The sequence below is a fragment of the Gobius niger genome (genome assembly GCF_951799975.1).
Source record: "Gobius niger genome assembly, chromosome: 12".
NCBI classification, from domain to species: domain Eukaryota; kingdom Metazoa; phylum Chordata; class Actinopteri; order Gobiiformes; family Gobiidae; genus Gobius; species Gobius niger.
The window spans coordinates 25035894-25060993 of NC_136863.1; the positions used below are offsets into that span (position 1 = coordinate 25035894).

At 41.8% G+C, this 25100-nt stretch overlaps 1 protein-coding gene across 1 annotated transcript; it reads right to left on the reverse strand.

Annotated features, from left to right (window-relative positions):
• Positions 1–283: 283 nt before the first annotated feature.
• LOC306972088 (muscarinic acetylcholine receptor M2-like) lies at positions 284–24205 on the reverse strand. The gene is made up of 4 exons (XM_079568565.1): positions 24099–24205; positions 5302–5524; positions 3420–4262; positions 284–739 (listed from the first exon to the last, which is right to left on the reverse strand). The coding sequence occupies exons 2-4, from the start codon at positions 5473–5475 to the stop codon at positions 428–430; spliced, it is 1329 nt and encodes a 442-aa protein (XP_079424691.1). The 5' UTR covers positions 5476–5524; positions 24099–24205; the 3' UTR covers positions 284–427.
• Positions 24206–25100: the final 895 nt, after the last annotated feature.

The window sequence follows — 25100 nt, forward strand, 5'->3', positions numbered from 1 at the left end:
ATCAGCACAATTCTAATATAACTGCTCTTAAATGTGTAGCCTACTTGTAATGTAAATGAGTAAATTTACTAATTACAAACCAATCTGCTGTGAAAAAAGTAAGAATGTTGAAGAAAATGCCTTGTACTCGTATCGGTATTCGGTATCGGCGAGTACTTAAATCCAAGTACTCGTACTCGTATCGGTTTTAGAAAAAGTGGTATCGGTGCATCCCTACCAATTATCATTGATTAGCTGAAAATGGGCACAATAGGCCAGTTTACCTGACCTTTATTTCAGATTTCAGATGAGCCCTGGCTCTAGAGGGTAGCCTATTTAACATGTTTTGAGTAACAGGGGAAACTAGAGCTCCCAGAGGAAACCAACACAGACCCAGGGAGAAAGCCAGCCCTAATCCTTCTCTTTCTTAGTGATGATGCGTCGATGCTTAGCGCGTGTTCCGTATGTTCTTGTACTGGCACATGAGCAGCTGTTTGAAGGTGTTCTTGAAGGTGGCGTTGCACAGGGCGTAGCAGGCCGGGTTGATGGTGCTGTTGATGTAGCAGAGCCAGTATCCGATCATCCACAGGGAGCTTGGGATGCACACGGAGCAGAAAGTGTTGACTAGGACCATAACGTTGTACGGAGTCCACGTTACCACAAACGCCACCAGGATGGCCATGATGGTGCGGGTCACCTTCTTCTCTCGGGAAGACACGCTCTTCTTTTTCCACTTGGATAAAGCGTTTTGCTTTGTTACCTGTATGAGAAAGAAGAGGAGCCATCAATTCCACTTTTCAAATTTAGCATGACAAATATATGATGTAAAATACAGAATAGTTCTAAAAATGTAATGGCATTTGTCTTTTATTTGAAAATGACATCCTTGTCTTTATAAAGTGAAGCATTGCACTTTGACACGTTCTAAACAACCATAAAGTCTGGTGCCTAGTTTTTTAAAACTTTCTACAACTAAATATAGCTCCTGTGATAACGCTGGGTAGTTACGACTAAAGGGACCCCGCTGGTTTATGTAAGGAACATTTTGCAAATGGCTACGTCCGAACAACATGCCCTGCGAGGGCCGAGTCTACAGTGAAGATCCCGCCCTTGTGACCTTTTAAGGAACATGCTCGGTCACAGCAGGGTAGGAGTCTGTTAATGCCATGGTAAATCCGCCATGATTTCCCTTTCTACCGGGAGGAGAGAGCAGAAGCAGTCATTCATTCTACAGTCTATGGGTGCAATGAGCGAGTCCACACCAGCCAAAAGGGTTGAAGGACGTACAGTGGCAGGTCACAGTCCAGCTGAAAGAGAGCAAGGAGGCAGAAGCTGGAGACCAGAGTAACACCAGAGAGGTATGGGAGGGCATGAAGACAATCATGGGCTGCTACACCAAAGCCAGCAGGAGGGTGGCGCCGACATGGCAGGGCGCTTCAATCTACATTTGAAGAGCTTTAGCCTCTCATCTCCTCTTGTCTCTTACTCCTCCACTCCTCACACCTCCCAGGCGAACAATACACAACCCACCACAGAACAATCTCCACTCGACTTGCCCATCAACATCACCACCACCAGGGATGAGGAAACCTGACTGACACCAGGCTTCACTGAAAACTCTGGAGGTAGTTCCATGTCTCAGCTGCTCCGCTTCATATGAACAGGAGACTAAGCAGACATACTGTATGTCACAGTCCTGTATGAACACCGACTGCGGAAGCTTTAGCCATATAACAGCAAATCATTTGTAGTGACTTTAGAGAGAGAATGACATTTAAAAGACTCTGTGAAAGGGCAGTAGACGCGAGCGCACTCCTTGGCCATGTCATGGTCACCCTAAAGTACTAACAGATAAACCTCCTCTGTGTTCTTCAAAAGCACAGTTTGCTGGACAAAGAAGTGCACACTTTCAGTGGTTTCGTTTACATCTCATGGTTTTCATACAAAAGCAGAGCAAAGGAAGATGATACTATTGCCTTGTAAGCAGAGGTTGGTAGAGTAACATTACTTTGAGATTACTTTACTCAAGTACAAGTAAAAAGTAATATAATGTAACTGAGTGTAATGGGTCAAGAATAAGAGGAAAAGGTCGCGTTCACGATATAGAATTCTATTTCAGTTGGAGGGCAGATGCCAATACAACTCTATGGGAGAGAAACAGTTTTTGAAAGAAATTTCCAGAAAGAAAATGTCCAAATGTTTTCTCTGATCATTATTTCACAGTGATTGGATTCACAAACCTGACATGAATTTTATGGCTGAAAGTACTTTCTACTGGCCAACATCAAGCACATGTTTTTGAATATTGTCTCTACTTTTGGCCGCCTTTGTGAGTAAATAATTAGACATATGTTCATGTGTGCTGGAAGAGAGGACTTTGAACTTTGTGACTGTTTTTGTTTCATGTGAATTGGCCCAAGAATTACAGAGATATTAGCAATGATTTAAGACTAGAAAACTGCATTTTGAGCGTCGCTATGGTTACCACAATGGGGTTTTCAGTTGCCCTCCACCTCAATTTTGAACTACAGGTTGTTTAGAATGTTTTGATGTCACGTAAACGCTACCTCTTGTACACACACTGACACTGCATGATATTGGTAAATCTTATCAATTCCCATCACTATAAGTTTTTTCATTTTCCAATACAATGGATTGCATTATTTATTTATTTTTCTTTTGCAAATAGTTTCAAACTCTTCTCTTCTCTTCTCTTCTGGTGTCTCGTCTTGTGGGATCTGTATCTCAGCCTCTGCTCTGTGACAAATACAGTAACTGTGTCATTCATTTCAATACTTCACTGTTCCCCAGTGTTCATTTACTCTGCAGCAGATTTATTTCGTTTATTTTATTCTATTTCATATATATAATCGTGCATTTCAAATTCAAATCATCCTATTCTAATATTACTTATATGATAAATATACTTGGAAATGTGTACATCCCAGATTTCCATATGTGGAAGAGTATCTTCATTTTTATATCCCAATCTTTACTTTCTCAGATTAGTATTTGTTATTATTCCTTGTGGATCAATAAAGTCTGTCAAAGAACGTCTAATGTCTCATGTCAACATAGTTTAACTGAAATATGAACATGAATATGATCTGTATAGTCTCTCATTTATACACACAGTATCTGTACGTGTTCATTCACTATTGATAAACCATTTATTAAAAAACATTTATTAAAAATGCTGCTTTCTATGAGCAGAATTGAACAATAAGTTCATGACAAATAAAATAAAAAATCTCACTAGTAGAATCTTGTTATAAATTGAGTAGACTGGACAGTCACAATATTAATGTAGTACCATGGAAATGTCCCACTGTCTACAGTTTTAGGAATGATCTGTGGAGTTCTCCTTGTCAAACTGTAAAGCCTCCGCACATTGCCTTATTGTGTGAGTTACCGGCATGTAGCAAAGCTAAATGAATTACCTGAAACATGGTCCTGGTGGTCAGACTTTGCCTGTCCGCAGCAGAGCTCCCAGGAGACGGCGGCTGCTGTTTTCTGGCCCCATTTGCTTCATTGTGGGAGGTGCCATTACTGGAGGCCATCTCTCCAGATGTTGAAGCCTGAGTGTTGTCGTTGTCCTTGGGGTCTTCCTCTTTGCACAGTGTACTTCCGTTCTGCTGCTGCAGCATCTCTTTCTCCCTGGTCTCGTTCTGCTGCTTTCTGGTGCGGTGACCATTGTTCTGGGGCTCACAGCCCTCGTCCTGGCTGTGAGAGGGCCCCTCTCCCAGACTGGTGCCGGATGTCTTCCTGCAGTCCTTCTTCACTCGGCTGCGACTGGCCATGGAGATGCGCCAGTACAGGTAGATCATGATGGCCACTGGCAGGTAAAAAGCCGCTATGGCCGTCCCAAACGTCACCACAGGGTTGGAGAAGAACTCAATGTAGCACTCGTCTGGGGGCACCGTTCTCCCGCCGGCGATGAACTGCCAGAACAAAATGGCAGGGGCCCAGAGGATAAAGGACAACAACCAGGCCGCCGCGATCATCAGGCCGGCCATCTTGGTGCTGCGGCGAGCCGGGTAGCTGAGCGGTTTGGTGACGCAGAAGTAACGGTCGAAGCTAATGATAAGCAAGTTCATGACCGAGGCATTGCTGACCACGTAATCCACAGCCAGCCACAAGTCGCACACCACGGCGCCCAGCGGCCAGTAGCCAATCACGATGTAGACGGTGTAGAGGTTCATGGAGCAGATGCCGATAATGAGGTCTGCACAGGCCAAACTGAACAGGAAGTAGTTGTTGACAGTCTGCAGGTTCCTGTTTACCTTTGGAGAAACAACATGAGCAGGCTGTCAAATGCTAATCTTTTTGAGCGCAACATGATTTGTGTTTTCTCTTCTCTATTAGATTAGCACGCGGCCAAAGGGAACGGCACACTGCTGGCTTTGGCAGTCTCACGTGGGGGAAATGGATCCTGAAGTTAGTTCAGAAGTAGGATTTCAAATGATTCATTCGAAACGAGAATGATTTTCAACACGACTTTATCTATTCATTTAAGAAAATCCAACTGAGCCAAAGGTCAAATGGCATGAAGGGCAACCATATTGTACCAAAGGGCCATCCGTGAGTCACAGTTCTATGGAACATTCCCTATCTGACAATAATGTGGTTTTTTACAACTTTCTGTTGTGCAATTTCACTGATATGCACTATAATCTCTACAAAAACTCTCACAAACACAAAGAATTCTTTTCAATACAATGATAAAGTTTCTAAAAATGACAATAGTATTATTATTATTATTATTATTATTATTATTATTATTATTATTATTATTATTATTATTATTATTATTATTATTATTATTATTATTATATATAAGTTTTGCACATTAATTCACTCACCACTAAAGTGCATATGAGCGGTTTTAATGCATAATTTGAAAATATAACTATTTAAATGGAGAATATCTGTTGTTAATTATAATTTTATTTAAGTGAAGCAGCAAATTATTGACGAAATGTTGGGCAGATTTTTTCTTAATTTTAAGCAACTGACAGGAAGTGACATAAATATAAGTTTGACTCATTTCCCATTGACTTAACATGGTCAGTTTGAAATTGTTTACCTCTATCTCTGTCACTTCCTGTCAGTGTCCAATAAGGAAGGAAAGTAGAGAAAAGTGGGTACAATGTTATAATCGTATTATTGTGTTACTATGTTTAAGTAAAAGTAATGACTCCAATAGTAAGTAGGAAAAGTTTTATTTTACTGTCAACTATATTCAAGTGAAAACATCTGCTTGCATTTTCTGTTTGATAAAAAACAGTGTAACAGGAGTATACTACAAAACAAAACGCTCACCTTTATGGAGAGCATGACCAGGATGTTCCCGATGACAGTGACCAGACTGAGGGAGCCTGCCACCAGGATGATGAGGCCGATCTCTAGCGCCGTGTAGGGGCTTTTGGAGAACAGGCCGGGGCTGGGGTCCGCACGGCTCATGTTGGATGCACGGGAGGAGTTTAGACTCGCCATTCAGCCCTGGTCCCTCGCATGACACACTTAAAACCTCTTCCGCTTACTCCTGTGAAAACAAGACAACGGCAGCTTCAGCGCCTGCGGTTATCAGTGTGAAAGGGGGGCAGGTGTTTTATCTTTCGGAGCCCGGCTTGGCTCAGGTGTGGATAAAAAGGCAGGTGAGTAAATATAGACTTGAGCAGATGGGTTTGCAAACGGACAGCCGTGCCCCAAAGCCTGCAATCTGAAAACACAGTGTGAGCTGATTTGGATGAGACAGTCAATCTTTTAAGCCAGTGGTGATGCGTCATTAACCTGGAAAAGGCCAGATTGATAATTACAGTACAGTGTTTCATCTAGAAAGGCTTCAGTTTGAATCTCTTCAAGAAGAGGAGGGACTTTAAGGGGGATATTTGCTGCTGACTGGATCATGCAAACATCTTATTAACCAATAAGAGCTAAACAATAATCACTAAAGCAATTAAATATGGTGTTTTTACTCTATGGTCATATCACTAAAAGTGCTTGTTTCTGTTGTAAAACTCGAAACGCCAGAGTATTTATTTATTTATTTGTGTGTTTGTTTGTACACCACGTTCCAAATTATTATGCAAATTGTATTTTTGTGTCAAAAAGGTTAAAAAAAAATCACTGACATCAATCTCAGGGACCTGGGATGATTAGTTTTCAGGTTTAGCCCAGTTAAGGGAAAAACTGCTGAAAAAGGATGTTCCACTTTATTAAGCAGATCATCATTCTCCAGCAATATGGGAAAGAAAAAGTGTCTCTCTGCTGATGAAAAGCATGAAATAGTTGAATGCCTTGGTCTAGGTATGAAAACCTTCGATATTTCATGAAAGATTAAGCATAATCATCATACTGTTAAGAGATTTGTGGGTGATTCAGACACACACGGGTTTGTGGAGATAAAGGCACAATATGGACGGTTTCAGCCAGACAAATACATCAGATTAAGAGAACAGATGCTACAAAGCAGCATACAGGTATTTGAAGCTGCTGGTGCCTCTGGAGTCTCCCGAACATCAAGGTGGAGGACCCTCCAGAGGCTGCAGCTTTGCATAAACCTTCTATCCGGCCTCCCCTAAACTGTTCATTGAAGCTCATGAACAGAAACGGCTGCAGTGGCTCAGAAATACATGAAGACTCATTTTCAAACAGTCTTGTTCACTGATGAGGCCGTGTAACCCTGGATAGTCGACCCCTTTAGGATCCCCGAAGGTGTGAAAATTACCTTTGAAAAATATGTGGAGTTTCTGACTGACTACTTTCTTCTATGATACAAAAAGAAGAGCCGTGCTTTCCCGAACAAGATCATCTTCAGTCACGACAACGCACCATGTCCTGCTGTAAAGAATACCTCTGCATCACTGGCTGCTATGGGCATAAAAGGAGAGAAACTCATGATGTGGACCCCCTCCTCCCCTGACCTCAACCCCATTGAGAACCTTTGGAACATCAACAAGCAAAACTTCTATGAGGGTGGGAGGCAGTTTTCATCCAAACAGCAGCTCTGGGAGGCTATTCTAACATCCTGCAAAGAAATCCAAGCAGAAACTCACCAACTCTCCAAAAACTCACAAGTTTAATGGATTTATCAAATTTTGAAGCTGCTATCACACAAGGGCTCCTATGGTAAAATATAACTTGACCATATTGTAATCACTAGGAGATTTTTTCAACCACATTTAAATGATCCTCTACCAGTTAAAGACTTGAAAATTATGCTGACTCTCATTTTGAGTCTTAGAAAAATGTCATTTTCACAATAATTTGGAACCCAGTGTATATTTAGTCGGGACAGGACATATTAATGAACTTACATGGGTCACATTCACATTATTTACGTGCCAACAGAAACTTAAATAAATCCATTGCTTAAATGTAGGTGCCTCAAGATGTCTGTGTAGGCTCTCAGTCGTACAGGACTTGTCCATCTTTAATGTAGGTGAGTCATTTTCAGTACTCTGTAGTTAAAGTGTGGAACGTTTCGCCTCTCATCCAAAAAGCTTTGTCAGCGTGCCGCACATGTACAGAAGATGACTCAAGAACCTTCACTGATGATGGGTGCCTCAAGTCAACCACAAGCTCAAAAAGATGACACAAGAACCAATAAAGTGGTAGCTTCGGTGCAAAGTTAAGTCAGCTCCCCCCCCCCCCCAAAACATAATCTTCAGGGGTTAATGTCACTCTGAAACACACTTTGAGTCATTCAGTCAGTGAAAAAGTCAAGTTGTTATCTTGATCATGCAGACCTACAGGAATCATTTCATTTGCACAGCTGAGCTCCAGTCAAATGGGCCCTGGCTGCTCTGGAAATGTGATTTGGAACCTAATGTTAGGCAGATGTGGGCTGTAGCAGAGGAGTAAGTGGCTTTAATGCAACACGATGTTCACTCAAATAGGTTTATCTGCACAACTGACAAAAAAATGCCAAAAATGATTACCATATTGATGTGTTTTGGGTTTTTTGTACTAGATGGCCACCCACACAAGGGCGCCCACTGTAGCAGTTAGTGTTTCAGATAAAGCAACAATTACACTGCATTATCGGCCAGCCAGGGGGAGGGCCTCTTACTGCTATGCCCCAAATAACATGCAGTGACATGACATCATGATCAACGGATGTATTCTGAAAAAAAAAAAAAAGGAAAAAAATCAATGGCAAGATGCTGAGAGGGGCTTGTGATGGTCTTTGAACACTGGCAAATCCCTGTAAGTGACTCCATTAGGCCACATGATAAGATCAGACTGTACCTGAGAGATGGTTCCTTCCTGCTCTTACAGTCAGATCAAACTTCATTAGGGCGGCGCTAACTCTGAGGGACTTACAGTGGAGCGTAGGAGACACCAAGGTACACTGGTCATTCTGATGGGAAAAGCAATCAGAGGCTGGAATAAGGGCCATATTCTGTCTGCGGAAAAAAGAGCACTCAGCACTACAGGTTTGATCCGAACAGGTTTGAAGGCTCACTTGGAAAAAAGACCATCATAAATGAGAAGTGACTTCAAACGGCTTGAAGGAAGGTTCTTTTTGTTGAATTTGAGTCTGTTTGAACTAATCTTAGACAAGATCCAAATGCCAACAGAACGAGCAGAAATCAAGCACATCTGAAACATTTAACAGTATTTCTAATCCATTTTCACTCATTTAAGAACAAAGGTGCTTGTTCCATTTTTAAGTTACTATTTAGCTGCACATATCTATGTCTACTTTTCTCACAGTTGAGTGTTTTTCTTGAGAGCCAAATGTAATAAGTGAATTTCACCATTGTGAGATCAATAAAGGATTATTTTATCTTATCTTAATAAAACTTTTTATTTAATCAAAAAACAGACTCTCAAAAAACAACTCTCCTCAAGCTTTAGATACAATCTCTTAACCTCTTAACCCCCACCTGAACCACACATTCTCCAGTTTGGCTTTACCCAAATCTAAAAGCGACAAAAACAAGAAGAAAACAATGATGAAAACACAAGAAAAAGCCACAAAAGAGAAAACAAAAAAAATCAATGAAAGTACAACAAAAATGGGCAAAAAGGCAATAAAAGTGATGAAAGTGCAGCAAAAGAGTAAAAACTCAACAAAAAAGTGCCACATTTACATTTGTGATAAAAACGCCTTAAAAAATGCAACAAAACGGCAACAAGAACCAGATGAAAAGTGAGATGAAAAAGACCGTGAAAAAAGCGACGGCAACAACGCGAGGAAAAAGATCTGTTTAGATCAGTTTTGTTGGTCTTAGCTTTCAATTGAGTGTCACACTATCCTATAGTCTGTAAGCTCCAGCTGAGAAGCTTTTAGATTTGGGTAAAACTGAACTGGTTAAGGCAGGGGTCACCAACCTTGTTTCAGCTGAGGGCTACTTTAAGAGCATTAAGTTGTTCGAGGGCTACCAGTTAAAAACAAATCCTAAGGACTTAAACATACACTGTTCACTTATAGGATATTGACCCCATATTATATTAAAATAGCTTTATTTTAAACTCATACTGAGTCACAAGAACCGAAATAACTGTAATTTTAAGAATTTGATTCAAGAAAATGAAGTGTTTTACACTTTAGAAAAAGTCCCAAGGGCTACTGGATATGCCCCAAAGGGGCCCTGGGTGCCCGCGGGCACCACGTTGGTGACCCCTGGGTTAAGGTAACAGGTTTATTGAAGTAGGTTTTTGTCATTTCTTCCTTAAAACTATTATTTGGTAACACTTTATAATAACTACCTTATTATAAAGTAACTACCTTAAATAAATGAAGAATTAACACTTGTGAAGAACTATTCATTATGAGTTATGTGTTAACTGTAGTAGTTAAGTAGTTATTTAGTGTTAGTCCCACTTAACTAATGAAAGTGTTAATGCATCTGGCTGAATAAGTTATGATATAGTATGAGTATTCTGTTCAAATCAAATCAAATCAAACTTTATTTATAAAGTGCTTTTCATACCGAAAGGTATCACAAAGTGCTTTACAGATTATAACATTTATTTATTTATTTAGTTTTAAGTGGGACAATGTACATTAATGAACAAGACGTAAAGAAAACAATACGCCTGGTACACCCTCCCATATATATTATATATTAGGACTAAATAAATAGATTAGTCAGTTAAAAGCTAAGCTAAAAAGGTGGGTCCTGAGCTGCTCTTAAAAACATTTTTGTTCTCTGCAGCCCTGAGCTCCTCCTCAGGTCGTTCCAGAGGCGAGGGCCGTAATATTGGAAAGACGCCTCACCATGAGTCTTTTTGTTGACTTTACGAATAACTAGGAGGCCCCTGCCGGAGGAGCGAAGGGGCCGTGAAGGTTCCTAAGGTAAAAGCAGTTCTGAAAGATAAGAAGGACCAAGACCATTAAAACATTTAAAAAACATTAAAAGAACTTTAAAATCGATCCTGAAACACATGGGGAGCCAATGCAGCGATTCGGTGTAATGTGGTCCCGCCTCCTGGTCTTCGTCAGGACACGAGCTGCTGAATTTGGTAGAAGTTGTAAACCTAAGATCCTCTTTTTGGGAAGACCAGAAAGCAGGGCATTACAGTAGTCGATGCGACTGGTGATAAAAGCATGCATTGGCGTTATATAGAACAGCTTCATAGAAATTGGTCTCAACCTGTGCAGCGCATTTCCACCAAAGGACACACTCTCATACATACAGCAGTGTCAGACACTGGAGGGCAGTCAAGTGAAGTGCCTTGCCCAAGGACACAACAGCAGTGTGCAGTGTAGTGGTTGTAAGGTGACCCGCTCTGTTGTAAGTTCTTTAGTGGTTCAGGAGAAGGAGATCTGCCAGCTCCTCCAGTGTTCTTGGTGAAACTCTTCCAGGAGAACACAGTATGAATGTGTGAATGTGAATCAGCATGACTGAGTGACCATGTGAAGGTATTTCATTTGTAACACACCTTTGACACGACAGCTCTCTGTTGTACCGTTGTACCAAAGTATTCAAGTGCTTAGCACTTACTTGGAAAACACTATTAGCAGCATTTCATCCATTACTGAACATATTTGTGTGTTGAATTGAACCATTTGATATACACTGAGAATTGTTGCATCCCTATTACACATATTCATATACAAATGTTAGAAGTATATGGCATTGCCATGTTAAGCCGCATTTTGTATTAACTATTCAAGATACAATTTCATCTTAAATTATTTGTGCAATAAATCTGCATGTCGTAATAATGTTCTGCATCTAATAAATAATCATGAACTCTCATTTTGTAGTAAAATTGGTCACTGTACTCTATCAAGCATACATTGTTAAATCTACGTAGTTTACTCACCATTGTTAACGTGTTGAATAAGCCTCTTAACTAAACTTGACACTGTGCACCATCTGTGAGTCTGGCTCAGTTTGGGGAAATGGTTCGGGCATGTTTATGATAGTCTAAACTTATTCATCGATAATCACTATTTAGCTGCTTATAAATGAGTAAGAAATATAAATGTTTAAGAAATGATCAATTAAGTATTTACAAATGTGTTAATAGTCTGCGGTCATAATAGTGTTACTGCACATTTTATTGCAAAATTAGAAAATTAAGCCGCATTTCTTTGACAGGCACAGAAACAGAGTCATTAGATGGAGCAGACGCTGTCTGCAACAGCTGGGCCGGTAATATGCTCCTTGGATATACCCCCATCTCACAGTGGGTCTTTAAAAGTCTGGTTTGGCCTGTACCTGATATGATGAACAGTCAGAGGCCGGAGACAGAGCTGTTTACACAGACTGCACCATCAAAAGAAAGACTTGAATCATCAAAGTCTTCCTTCTGCAAATATCCTTTTAGATTGATTTTATATTAGTTGCCCAGTACAAGCTGGTGGCTGCAAGTGCGTAAAGATCTTGTTTTTCTTTTTGGATGGCTGAATGTTTGTATTATTGTAGAGTTGTTTAAATGATCATACATGTTACACATGGCTTAATTTCTATATACAGGACAAAACACGTGCAGCCATCACAAATACTCCATCTACCACATGTCATTGGAACCAAACCAAAATTTGAGTGCTGAAATGACCTAGCCTGCTATGGAGCTACTACATTTGCATGTGTAAATATACCCGTGTCTGTATAATGAGTTAGTAATACGTTTATGCATCCTAATCAAATGTGTGTGTCTGCATTCATATTCATGAGTGAAACCATGAGTTATGTACACAACAACGGTTGGCAGGGACCCAGGGGTAGTGATCTCGCTTCACAGCTGGAAGGTCTGGGTTCGATTCCCACCTGGACGGGACCTTTCTGTGTGGAGTTTGCATGTTCTCCCCATGTTTGCGTAGGTTTCCTCCGGGTACTCCGGTTTCCACTACCACTAAGAACATGTACAATAGGCCAGGATGAATGATGTGTGTGTTTGTGTGGTGGTGGTCAGAGGGACCGCTGGCGCAGACGTGTGGAGTCACGACAGCACTTCTGTCAGTCTCCCCAGGGGAAACTGAAGCTACAAATGTAGTTTACCACCACCGAGTCTCATGTAAAGCGCTTTGTGACCATGTCTGTGAAAGGCGCTATATAAATAAAGATCTTCTTCTTCATAACAGTATATCTCATGCCCACATCTGTTCTGAAGTCAAGCAAACCTCAGCAGAAAACAGTATTGGATTGGACAGCATGGAGACACTGCGTGGTTGTTTCCTCTGTACGGACTGGAGTATCTTACACAGCTTAGAGCTGGTGGAGGCTACAACAACCACAACAGACTACATAAACTTTTGCGTCGACAATGTGGTTGAGAAAAAAACTATTTTACATTATCCTTGCAATAAACCTCACACAACCAACGAAATTAAACATGCATTAATAATATGAGACCACTTTGTCTGACCCGTTACCTAGGACCTGTGACGGGTCAGACATGCCATGGGGTCATGGGTCAGACATGCCATGGGGTCACGGGTCAGACATGCCATGGGAGGTCCTACCAGGGGCGAAGCCCCCGACAACAGCGCTCCAAGGATCCTTCAGGTGCTCAAACCCCTCCACCATGTTAAAGGATTTTTGACATAGGGCCTCATTTCCTAGTTATCCAGAGTGTTGTTGATTTCTGGAGATATTTTTGTAATTATATTTGAAGAGTTTTGAGGCGCTAGGCTTGTGCTAGGCTAGCGTATTTCTATGGTATCAGCTACACTGCATTAAAAACAGTCTGACGCACTCCACAGTGCACCTGAGGCAAATCACTTATAACACCAGACCAGAATAATTTTTGGAATATAACTGACCTTGCATCACATGAAGGATCGTATTTTGAGGGACTATTTTCTAGCAGATCACTCCGCCGCTGCGTAGCTAATAAAACCACGAAGCTGATGCTGCTCAAATATAAGGTATTTCTATCGACACAGACATTTATATGGTTAGTCTGGTGTTATAAGTGATTTGCCTCAGGTGCTCTGTGGAGCGGGTAACACTGTTTTTAATGCAGGCTAGCTGATATCGTAGAAATGCGCTAGCCTTGCACTAGCCTAGCGCCACGAAACTCTTCAAACATAAGAACTGCATGAATTACACAAAAAATATCTCCAGAAATCAGCAAAACTCTGGATAACAAGAAAATGAGGCCCTATGTCAAAAATCCTGAAATATCCCTTTAAGGTGGCGGTTCCTGGAGGGGCAAGTGTGGCATTATCAGTTTATTTTATGTATTTTATTGATTGTATTAAACTTATGTATTTTAATCATTGAAACGGTCAGATGGCACCAGCACCCAATTAGTATATATCCCACCCTCCTTCATGGCACTTCCTCTGCCTTCCTCCCTGGCGTCTTCCTCCCTCGCTGGGCTGAGCCCAAGGGGTGCGTTGTGTGGGTCCAGATAGTATCTGTCATTCATTCCTTTATTCTTTAATATTAGTTCGGCAACATAGGATTTATTTGAATGACGGGTGAATTTTAATCTACTTAAAGGTGGACCTGGTCGCCATGCTGCTGTCTTGCTTCTGCATTGCTTCTTTTTATTTTGGCTTTGTAATCTGTCTTAATTTTCTCTCCACCAGGGCTGCCCTTTGTCACCAGTTCTGTTCATTACCTTTATGGACAGAATTTCTAGGCGCAGCCAGGGGATGGAGGGTGTCCTTTTTGGGAGCCTCAGGATCTCATCTCTGTTGTTTGTGGACAATGTTATACTGTTTCAACAAATCAGGACCTTCAGCTGCTCTGGGGCGGTTTGCAACCGAGTGTGTAGCGGCCAGGATGAGGATCAGCACCTCCAAATCCGAGGCCATGGTTCTCCACCGGAAAAAGGGTCCTTACCTCAAGTGGAGGAGTTCAAGTATCTCGGGGTCTTGTTCACGAGTGAGGGACGGATGGAGCGTGAGATCGATAGACGGATTGGTGCGGCGTCAGCAGTGATGCGGTTGCTGTATCGGTCTGTCGTGGTGAAGAGGGAGCTGAGTCGGGAGGCAAAGTTCTCGATTTACCGATCGATCTACGTTCCCACTCTCACCTATTGTCACGAGATTTGGGTAATGACCGAAAGGACAAGATCGCGAACACAAGTGGCCGAAATGAGTTTCCTTCGCAGAGTGACTGGGTGCACCCTTCGAGATCGGGTGAGGAGCTCAGTTACCCGGGAGGAGCTCAGAGTAGAGTCGCTGCTCCTTCACGTCGAAAGGAGCCAGCTGAGGTGGCTAGGGCATCTGTTTCGGATGCCTCCTGCGGGAGGTGTTCCAGGCATGTCCTAGTGGGACAAGGTCTCGTGGTAGGCCCAGGACACGCTGGTGGGACTATGTCTCCGAGCTGGCCTGGTGTTGCCTCGGGGTCCCCCCAGAACAGCTGGAGGAGGTGTGCGTGGATCGGGAGGTTTGGGCATCTCTGCTGAGACTGCTGCCCCCGCGACTCGGCCCCGGACAAAGCGGATGAAAATGGATGGATGGATGGATGGATGGATGGATGGATCCACACAGGTTGGGTCGAACCTGTGTGCCTTAAAGCACATTCATTTTCAAGTTATACTGGAAACGGTGTTGTCATGGCTTATGTTACAAATACCACCGAGTGGTACGGCTCCCTGACAGTTCAGAGTCAGACCAAGCCACACAGAATGCTAACAACAGTGCTGAGGCTAGTGGGAAAACCAGACTCTCGGCCTCTTCAGTCGTTGTATGAGGAGGTTGTTGTCAAGCTTCTAAAATCCTGGTTGATCCACCTCATGTTTTATTTTCAGAGTATGGCATGTTGCCCTCGGGGAGGGGATACAGAGCCAGCAGATGCAAGAGCAACCACTTTGCCTCAGCTGTGGATCCACTACCCTTGGCCCCCGCCCTCTTAGTACTGGGTACTGTAGATCCCCCCTTGGTTGTTCTCAGTTCACTTGGCAGGGGGGAGGCTTACAGCTGTGGATCCCCTGTCCTTCTTTCCCCTCCGCTCCTAGACATAATCGATCAATTATTATCAAATATTATTCATTTGCTGCTCCAGAATCACAACCTTCCCTTGGCTCTGTTCATGTGTATCATCTGTCTGGTCTGCCCAGGTCCGTTGGATGATCGAGTTTGTGTTCCTTTAACGTTTTTATTATCACATTGTACAAGTCTGCACTTATTTTTGAATAACTGCCAATATATCTGACCTTATAAACGCTAGAGGACCCGCTCAGTCGATACAAGCAGTTTCTTTTTATGACGCTCAATGGCAAAAGTGGAGTGAGGTCTGAGGGGCATGTCATCCATGAGTCCATCTAAAAAACAGCGAATTTAGCAGGACATAAACGACTACTTTATGCTCTCATATCATTATGCTTTGGGTAAATGCACTGTTAGGTAATCTGCTGTTTAGTAGTCTGCTATTTAAATGACAAAATATAAATTACTGCCGTCTGTAGAGTAAACTTTTGCCTTGTTGTAGGTCTGATGCTCTGGGAATAAGAGTGTCTGTAATGCTTGTTCCATGGATATTTGCTGATGTGGTTACATGCTTCTATTTAGTCTGACAAGTGGTGGTAAATGTGTTTAGTAGATCTGATTATAAAAACAAAACAAAAAACAAACGCCGTGTAACAGCCGCACCTAGAGTTTACTGCTTTTGCAGTTGAAAATGTCCCAGTTACCATGGGGATGGGTACCAAAGTAGCCAGTATTACTAAAAAAACAAAGGAACATGTGCTGTAGGCTCCAGCTCCCTCCTCTTGTGGCTGATGAAAAAAAACGTATTGTTTCAGTAGTAGCACTGACAGCACAGAAGACATTAAAAAGTCTGTGGAGTGAGAGATGCAAAGTGTCCTGCAGAAGGGAGAGAACACCATGACGTCAGAGGTGAAGGTTTATGTGTTACTCATTAAAGCTAAACAAAGTAATGAATAAACAACTATCATACTGTTACTATCATAATAAATGCAAAGTAATAGTATAAAGTAATTTGACTTGCAAATTGAATAATACCTTTGATTTCAGAGAACGACCTCGTGTAGCAGCCTGAGAGCAGCCTGCAGAAAATGATCCTCCTCCCTGTGCCTTAGCAGACCACTTTATCTTCAAAAACACCAGGACTAATGTATGTTTCCAATGAAGCAGACTGAATGAAATAAGGGCAAATTCAGAGGCAGTAGTATTCAGTAATCCAATAGAAAGTCTGTGGGGAACTGACCAAATGCGTTTTTTCCCCACTGTATTTTTGTGTCCCCCGTAACTCTATCATAACTCTATCATGATTCTATCATGACTCTGTCATAACTCTATCATTACTCTATCATAACTCTATCATAACTCTATCATGACTCTGGCATAACACTATCATAACTCTATCATGACTCTGTCATAACTATCATAACTCTATCATAACTCTATCATGACTCTGTCATAACTCTATCATAACTCTATCATAACTCTATCATGACTCTGTCATAACTCTATCATAACTCTGTCATAACTCTATCATAACTCTATCATAACTCTATCATAACTCTATCATGACTCTAACTATCATTACTCTGTCATAACTCTATCATAACCCTATCATAACTCTATCATAACTCTATCATAACTCTATCATGACTCTAACTATCATTACTCTGTCATAACTCTATCATAACTTTATCATAACTCTGTCATGACTCTATCATAACTCTATTATGACTCTATCATGACTCTGTCACAACTCTATCATAACTCTATCATGACTCTATCATGACTCTGTCATAACTCTATCATGACTCTGTCATAACTTTATCATGACTCTGTCATAACTAAAAACTAAAAGCCTTTATGTCGCTTTTAGGCATATTTTACATATATTTGTTTATTTGTTTATTTATTTATTTTGGGCTTTTGTACTTAAAGTGCATCGGGATGCGTATCGTCTTGAGGGCTCTGTATTGAAATACATGAAAAAGTATTCAGTAATCCAATAGAAAGTCTGTGGGGAACTGACCAAATAGGTTTTTTCCCCACTGTATTATTGTGTCCCCCATAACTCTATCACAGGGGTGGCCAACCCGCGGCTCTCGAGCCGCATGCGGCTCTTGGCCAATCAGAGTGCGGCTCTTTGCATGATTGGATATGTTTAATACAATGCGGCTCTTTGCAAAATAATTGGTAAATATTTCCCATAAACTGTAACAGTCTTTGACCAAAAATCCAACCATCGTCCTACAGACGCTGTTTCCATCTCTACATGAATGAGAGTCTGTATCTCTCTCCTTTTCGAGGCAGCGTGTAAAAGGTGCCCGTGCAGCCTCAGTCACAGCGGGATGTAGGCCTAGGTTAAACAACAGGCAGGCAGATCGTGGCACTGGGATCAGCTTCTGTGCTTTTGAGATTTCTGATCAGCTACTCTTTATTTGATGTAATTTGGCCACATATTCACAGAAAAAGATCAAAATGAGGAAATGGAAAAAAGCGGAGCTTTTATGTAGCATATGATGCGAAGCGCGACATCGTAACGCGGAAATACGCAAAGTCGTGACTTTTCTTTCACACGTGCTACAACTGTAGCAGATGCAACTTAAAACAGACTCTCAGATCCTCCAGAGGCTCCTGATTAAAGTTCATGAACTTTGTGCAGCCTAGAGTGCGTTCTCTGCACAGTCCAGTCAGGACGAAGCTGCAGGCACAGAGCGCACAGGCCAGGGGCGAATCAGAGAAGGGGGCTCCGTGGGCAGGGCCCCACATACAAACACACCCCAGCATAAAAAAAATAAAAAAAATAATAATAATCTAATTCTGTCTCAGTCAGAACAGGAAACACAAAATGTCATTTAATATACATGTATTTCAATCTTGTTGAGGAGTAAAACCATTAAATCTAACACAATTATTAAAAAAAAGAAAAGAAAAAGGCATAAAGTTATAGTTTATTGTGATTAAATAAAACGGTCACATTCTATTTAATCACAATAAATGACCGCCCCGTAATCTCACTAATGGTCGGTGCCTTTGTGGCTCTTCACAGGATCAAGGTTGAAAATTTCGGCTCTTGGTCTCTGACTGGTTGGCCACCCCTGCTCTATCATAACTCTATCATGATTCTATCATGACTCTGTCATAACTCTATCATAACTCTATCATGACTCTATCATAACTCTATCAGAACTCTATCAGAACTCTATCATGACTCTATCATAACTCTTGGGAGCATCCCTTGCACATCCTAAGGCTTTTAATTTCTGGATATTTGGGAGCCGAGTCAGAACGGCTCCCTACAAAGCTTCCATTACTTTGGTATCCGTTACCATTGCCAAACTACAACCATAGATCCATGAAAACAACCAGCAAATGAAGTTCAAATGTTTGACGTGACCTACAAGCCCCGCCTCCCCCGCTCGCTGAATGGTAGGTTCAAATTCAACTGATGTAACGCGGCCATTGAGATCAGACCCAAACGTACATGTAGGGAAATTATAATTGACTGGAGTCTATGGATGGCTAAAGCCAGGCTATTATTCTACTATTCCGATGTCTAAATTTTTTTGGTTTTTTTTGGTTTTTTTGTGGGTTTTTTTGTTTGTTGTTGTTGTTTTTTGTTTTTTTGTTCTGTTTGGATGTTGTGGTGTGGCCCACTGCCCCACTAGGAGATTATACTACAACAGCATTTAAAAAAATATATATATATATAATATTAAAAAACAAAAAAAATTAGGGCGGAATCATTTTTCGCTGTTTCTTTACCGTGTACTGTTACAGGCTCATTGTTGTAGGCTCATTCCTATAAAACATTAAATACCAACTGCGTATCCTGATAAAATCTATGGGTACATTTGATGAATAAAAAATAAACAAAACAAAAGCACCAGTAACATGGCTTGGCACATGCAGCTTTATTTAGATTCAAAACATATACAGGCTTATGTCTACATGGAATGTGTCGCTTTTTTGGGGGTAAATTGTATGCTATTGCCATTCCTCTGTAAAATATATCAAGCTATTGTTAACACTTCATAATAATGGTACATGAGTTCATGTATGGGCGGCACGGTGGCGCAGCGGTTAGCGCTCACGCCTCACAGCTAGAAGTTTGCATGTTCTCCCCGTGTCTGCGTAGGTTTCCTCCGGGTACTCCGGTTTCCCCTACCACTAAAAACATGTACAATAGATTCCTCTCTGGGGCCAGGACTCCCCTGAAAAAGAGATTCTTAATCTCAGTGGGACTATCCTGGTTAAATAAAGGTCAATAACAATAATAATTTTCATGAACTTACGCATGAATGAATGAATGATTTCATGATATATATTCATACATCAGTAAATCATGACTTCTCAGGAACAAACATGATCACAGTAGTAGTTACACGAGACAGGAGGAGACGAAAACACACTGACTGAGTCCTAAAGAGGAGACAGGAGGAGATGCGTTGTTGTCGTTTGTGATGGCTGTTGTTGTTGTTAGCGCGATGCTAAGTAGAGCTAATAAGGTAACTTGACCTTGCAGCCTCAGCCAAGACGCACAGTCAGAGCTGTCTTTGCAAAGACAAGCTGCTCAGTTTTACACGAAGATTTAATTTATTCATATTATTGTAGGTTGTAGCCTATTATTTTTTTATTTTTTTTATTAAGAGACAAGAGCTGCGTTCTTTGCATCATGATGAAATGCAATGTGGGGAATATACTTCACTGAAGACTGCACCGCTCCACACTCACTCAAAGCGCAAAGCAAAGAGCATGCAAACGTAAGTGTGAGTATTGGGACAGTGCCTGGGGTTATGCAGATGTGATCCCTACTCCAATGGTGTGACAGAAAAGTGTGACAGGAAGTCAAAATTACAGTCATTCAGATTTAAGTCAGAATTCTTTGTTTAAAGAACAAAATTCCGAGTTTAAAACACGATATTACGACTTTAAAACTCCTGTTACCAGTTTAAATCTCAAAATTATGAGTTAAATCTCTGGATTACGAATTAACATCTTGAAATTGTGTGTTTAAATCTCATAATATGAGTTTTCAAGATCTGTGATCATAGACGTCGGAACAGGGGGGGCAACAGTGACGTTTGTTGTTAAACGGTTGCTTTACGTAGATGGCGGTTATATTGACATTATTCGTGCATATTTCTCACAATTTCAAGTTTTAAAAGTTGTAATTTCGAGATTTAAAATCATAGTAAGAGTTTTAAAGTCATAATTTCGTGTCTTAAACTCGAAATTTTGTGTTTTAATCAAAGAATTCTGACTTTAAATCTCGTATTTCGACTTCCTGTTGGGCTTTTTTTTTTATTTGGCAGAAACGGGCTTCCATATATCCGAGTAAGATTACCCTGTCAGGAGATACCACACCAATCTCAGCCTTTTCCGTCCTGCCATTAGGCTGTCAGGATGCTGGACTCTCCCCTTCCCCCTCATATCGCTCTGTATTTAACTATTCTGTCTGTTGTTTAAAAAAAAAATCATATCTCCGTATTTGGTAAGTAGATTCAGAACCATGGGGGTCATTTACCAAACAAATCAAAAGTGTTATGCAGTATTTCCTCATCTGTAGGCTATATGCCATAGTTGGGGACCTTATACTGAAATATAGTTATGATATATTATAACGGTAAATAGGGTGCAATATATCCACATATAGCTGCACTTGCCGATCAGCTCCTGTCCTGATAAATGTGTCGCAGTGCAGATTAATGTGCATGTAACCTAATCTTATGTATTACCTGATCTTCTGCTGACATACAAACAAGGGCACAAGGGCTCCATCTACCTGTGAGCTGAGGAATTGGACAACCTAAAAAAAAAGGCTGTTGGTGTTAGAGTATAGCCTGGCTAACACCAGACTAAAATCACAAGTGATATTTAGTCTGGGGACCACCAATTCATTTTCTCGTAGGAGAGGTGAGGTTTACGATCGTCCATAGTATTTATTGGGCGCTACGAATGTCTATCATGCGTCCGCACGTAGCCACAGCCAATCGTATCATCGTATTAGATGACGTATGACGTACCCGCTGTAAACTTTTGAGCTAAACTATTTAGAACAAGGTCTAAAGCTTGATCGAAAAATACCATCGCGTCTGCTGCTGTCATGTTGGATCCGTAAATAAACTATTTTTCTTCCGTATATCAAATAGTGCGTCATCGTCTTGCCGTCCCTCCTCGTTCTGTGATTGGTTCCCAAATCCATGCAAAAATTTCGGCCATGGTTCCCAGGCTGCTGTGCAGTTCCAAATGATACGAACGCACACAGCAGCATGGCGTTAGCCAGGCCAGTTAGAGGAGGGAATTTGAAGGCTGAAACCGAGCCTGTAAGCCTATGGAAAATATAGAAAACGTCCAAAAGCAGTGAGGGAGGATAACTCCGACCTCGGCAAAGGAAATACAACATGTAGAAATAAAAGGAAGACATTGATAGGTGTTTAATATCATTCTTCAAACACCAAATTTTAGATGTGATATTGATACTACAAATGTTCATTTTGTGGGTCCCTACACCCACTCAGGTCCAACATCAACTCAGGTCCTATATCCACTCAGGCCCTACACCCACTCAGGTCCTACATCAACTCAGGTCCCATATCCACTCAGGTCCTATATCCACTCAGGTCCTATATCCACTCAGGTCCTATATCCACTCAGGCCCTACACCCACTCAGGTCCTATATCCACTCAGGCCCTACACCCACTCAGGTCCTACATCAACTCAGGTCCTATATCCACTCAGGTCCTATATCCACTCAGGTCCTATATCCACTCAGGTCCTATATCCACTCAGGTCCTATATCCACTCAGGCCCTACACCCACTCAGGTCCTATATCAACTCAGGTCATATATCCACTCAGGTCCTATATCCACTCAGGTCATATAACCACTCAGGTCCTATATCCACTCAGGTCCTATATCCACTCAGGTCCTATATCCACTCAGGTCCTATATCCACTCAGGTCCTATATCCACTCAGGCCCTACACCCACTCAGGTCCTACATCAACTCAGGTCCTATATTCACTCAGATCCTATATCCACTCAGGTCCTATATCCACTCAGGTCCTATATCCACTCAGGTCCTATATCCACTCAGGCCCTACACCCACTCAGGTCCTACATCAACTCAGGTCCTATATCCACTCAGGTCCTATATCCACTCAGGTCCTATATCCACTCAGGTCCTATATCCACTCAGGCCCTACACCCACTCAGGTCCTACATCAACTCAGGTCCTATATCCACTCAGGTCCTATATCCACTCAGGTCCTATATCCACTCAGGTCCTATATCCACTCAGGTCCTATATCCACTCAGGCCCTACACCCACTCAGGTCCTACATCAACTCAGGTCCTATATCCACTCAGGTCCTATATCCACTCAGGTCCTATATCCACTCAGGTCCTATATTCACTCAGGTCCTATATCCACTCAGGTCCTATATCCACTCAGGTCCTATATCCACTCAGGCCCTACACCCACTCAGGTCCTACATCAACTCAGGTCCTATATCCACTCAGGTCCTATATCCACTCAGGTCCTATATCCACTCAGGTCCTATATCCACTCAGGCCCTACACCCACTCAGGTCCTACATCAACTCAGGTCCTATATCCACTCAGGTCCTATATCCACTCAGGTCCTATATCCACTCAGGCCCTACACCCACTCAGGTCCTATATCCACTCAGGTCCTATATCCACTCAGGTCCTATATCCACTCAGGCCCTACACCCACTCAGGTCCTACATCAACTCAGGTCCTATATCCACTCAGGTCCTATATCCACTCAGGTCCTATATCCACTCAGGCCCTACACCCACTCAGGTCCTACATCAACTCAGGTCCTATATCCACTCAGGTCCTATATCCACTCAGGTCCTATACCCACTCAGGTCCCATATCCACTCAGGTCCGATAGTCAGATGTAGTTGCGAAGTTCACCTCAAGGTCATTGTAGAACAAAACAACACTTACTCTGCCAGTTTCTGCGAGTCACTTTGCCACCTTTAGGTTTCATCTGAGCAAAGTGTGGCCCGATTGGAGAGTGGGAAATTTCACATTAGTGTGCGCGCTCGCCTCACAAAGGGGTGCAACAGAGCGCAAAGAGTCAATGTGCCACAGTGCACGGGGCCCTGGCCAGAGCTCACGTAAGTCCGATGGGTGGCAAATTCGTATTTATTCATTCTATACACCAGATGGATCGCAAAAGGGATGCGAGCAAGGATTCCTTGGGAGCAGGGAGACAAATGAATCCTAAGGCAGATTCTTCATTGAAGTTGAAATGATACATTCAGCACACAACGCTTAAGTCACTATGTAAAACTGATGACGATAAGGTTATGTGCATTAAGTATGTTTTTTTGTTTTGTTTTTTGCTGAAATTGAAAAGAATAAGCTCTGAGCTTTTTTTTTTTTCACCTAAAAGAGTATTCCGAAACAAAGCCTTTAATAAGTGACCTAATGAGATGACAGCTCAAGTGCAATCCAAAATATACATTTAAATCCATTCAAGCTCAATATAATATTTTGGTTTGATTCTTATAATCTGATTAAACATTTAGCTTGACACATGCGCGACAGAGTGTCTTTTGAAATGTATTTTAGCATGATTAAGGGCTGAGATTGAAACGAGTTTGTTCAACTGTTAAAGACTGAATAATGAACTGGTTGCCGCCTTTAACCGTGAGCTGTCCCGCGGGCAAAAAAAAACTTTGAAAATGCCCCTTAATATAAAATCCTGCTGCCACATATGGATAATGTGAGTGCTTACCTGGGCTGGAGGCTCTGCGTGGGTGAGGTGGATTGGCGCGGTGGTTGTTTTGCCCATATTGCCGAACATCAGAGAGCCAGTTACATGGATGTGGCCCCTCCTCTGACAAGAAGCAGAGTGTGTAGTGTGGCAGCAGACCAAGGGACTGACATTCACCAGAGGGAGGGGTCTAGGGCCCCATTAGCCTCTGTTCTGTTGCATCCCTTAAAGCCATTCTCATGTGCGAGAGAGGAGGAGATGGCATCGAAAGTTAGGTCAGCACAGGGACAAAGGTGTGTTTGAATCCTCATCGATGTACATCAGACATGTATTCATTACTCATTTAACTGGAGCAGGGATCATCAACCCATCACTTAGGTTCCATTTGAGAAAAAATGGAACCTAATCAACATTACAGGGTCTATATTCGTTCATAATTTATTTTATTTTTTTAAAGGCTATTAGTGATTGCTGTCGTTATTGTTTGCTGTTGGCAATCTACATCCTGCTCAGGGACTACGATTGGAAACTAGCTTAACCTGTGAACTGCCCCTTAGGGTTAAGGTTAGGATTAGGGTTAGGGTTAACTACTATTTATAGCCATATCTCAAAGCGTATTGACGACACTTACAGCCTATGTGTCAGTGTGATTTGAAAGCCAAGACCTTCTAGTTTCTGAAAATGTGTGTAAGATCTGTGTGAGGGAAACACAATTTACATTACATTTGCCGTTCTAAACCCTAATCCAATGGCCGCTGGCTGCTCTGCTTTGTGACGACGACACTAGGGGTCACCATTGCTGTAGTACCTCGATATCGCCGCTAGTCTCCCATGGGAAAGCATTGCACTTTAGACATGTTAAAAAGCCTGGTTTCTAATTTTCTTAAACTTTCTACAGCTAGATATTCCTCCTGAGATAACACTGGGTTAGTTACAGTTAAAGAAACCAGGCTGGTTTTCGTAAGAAAGATTTTCAAAATCTCGTACTAATGAGGGCTGGGCTGTTAGCATTGGAGCTGTGCG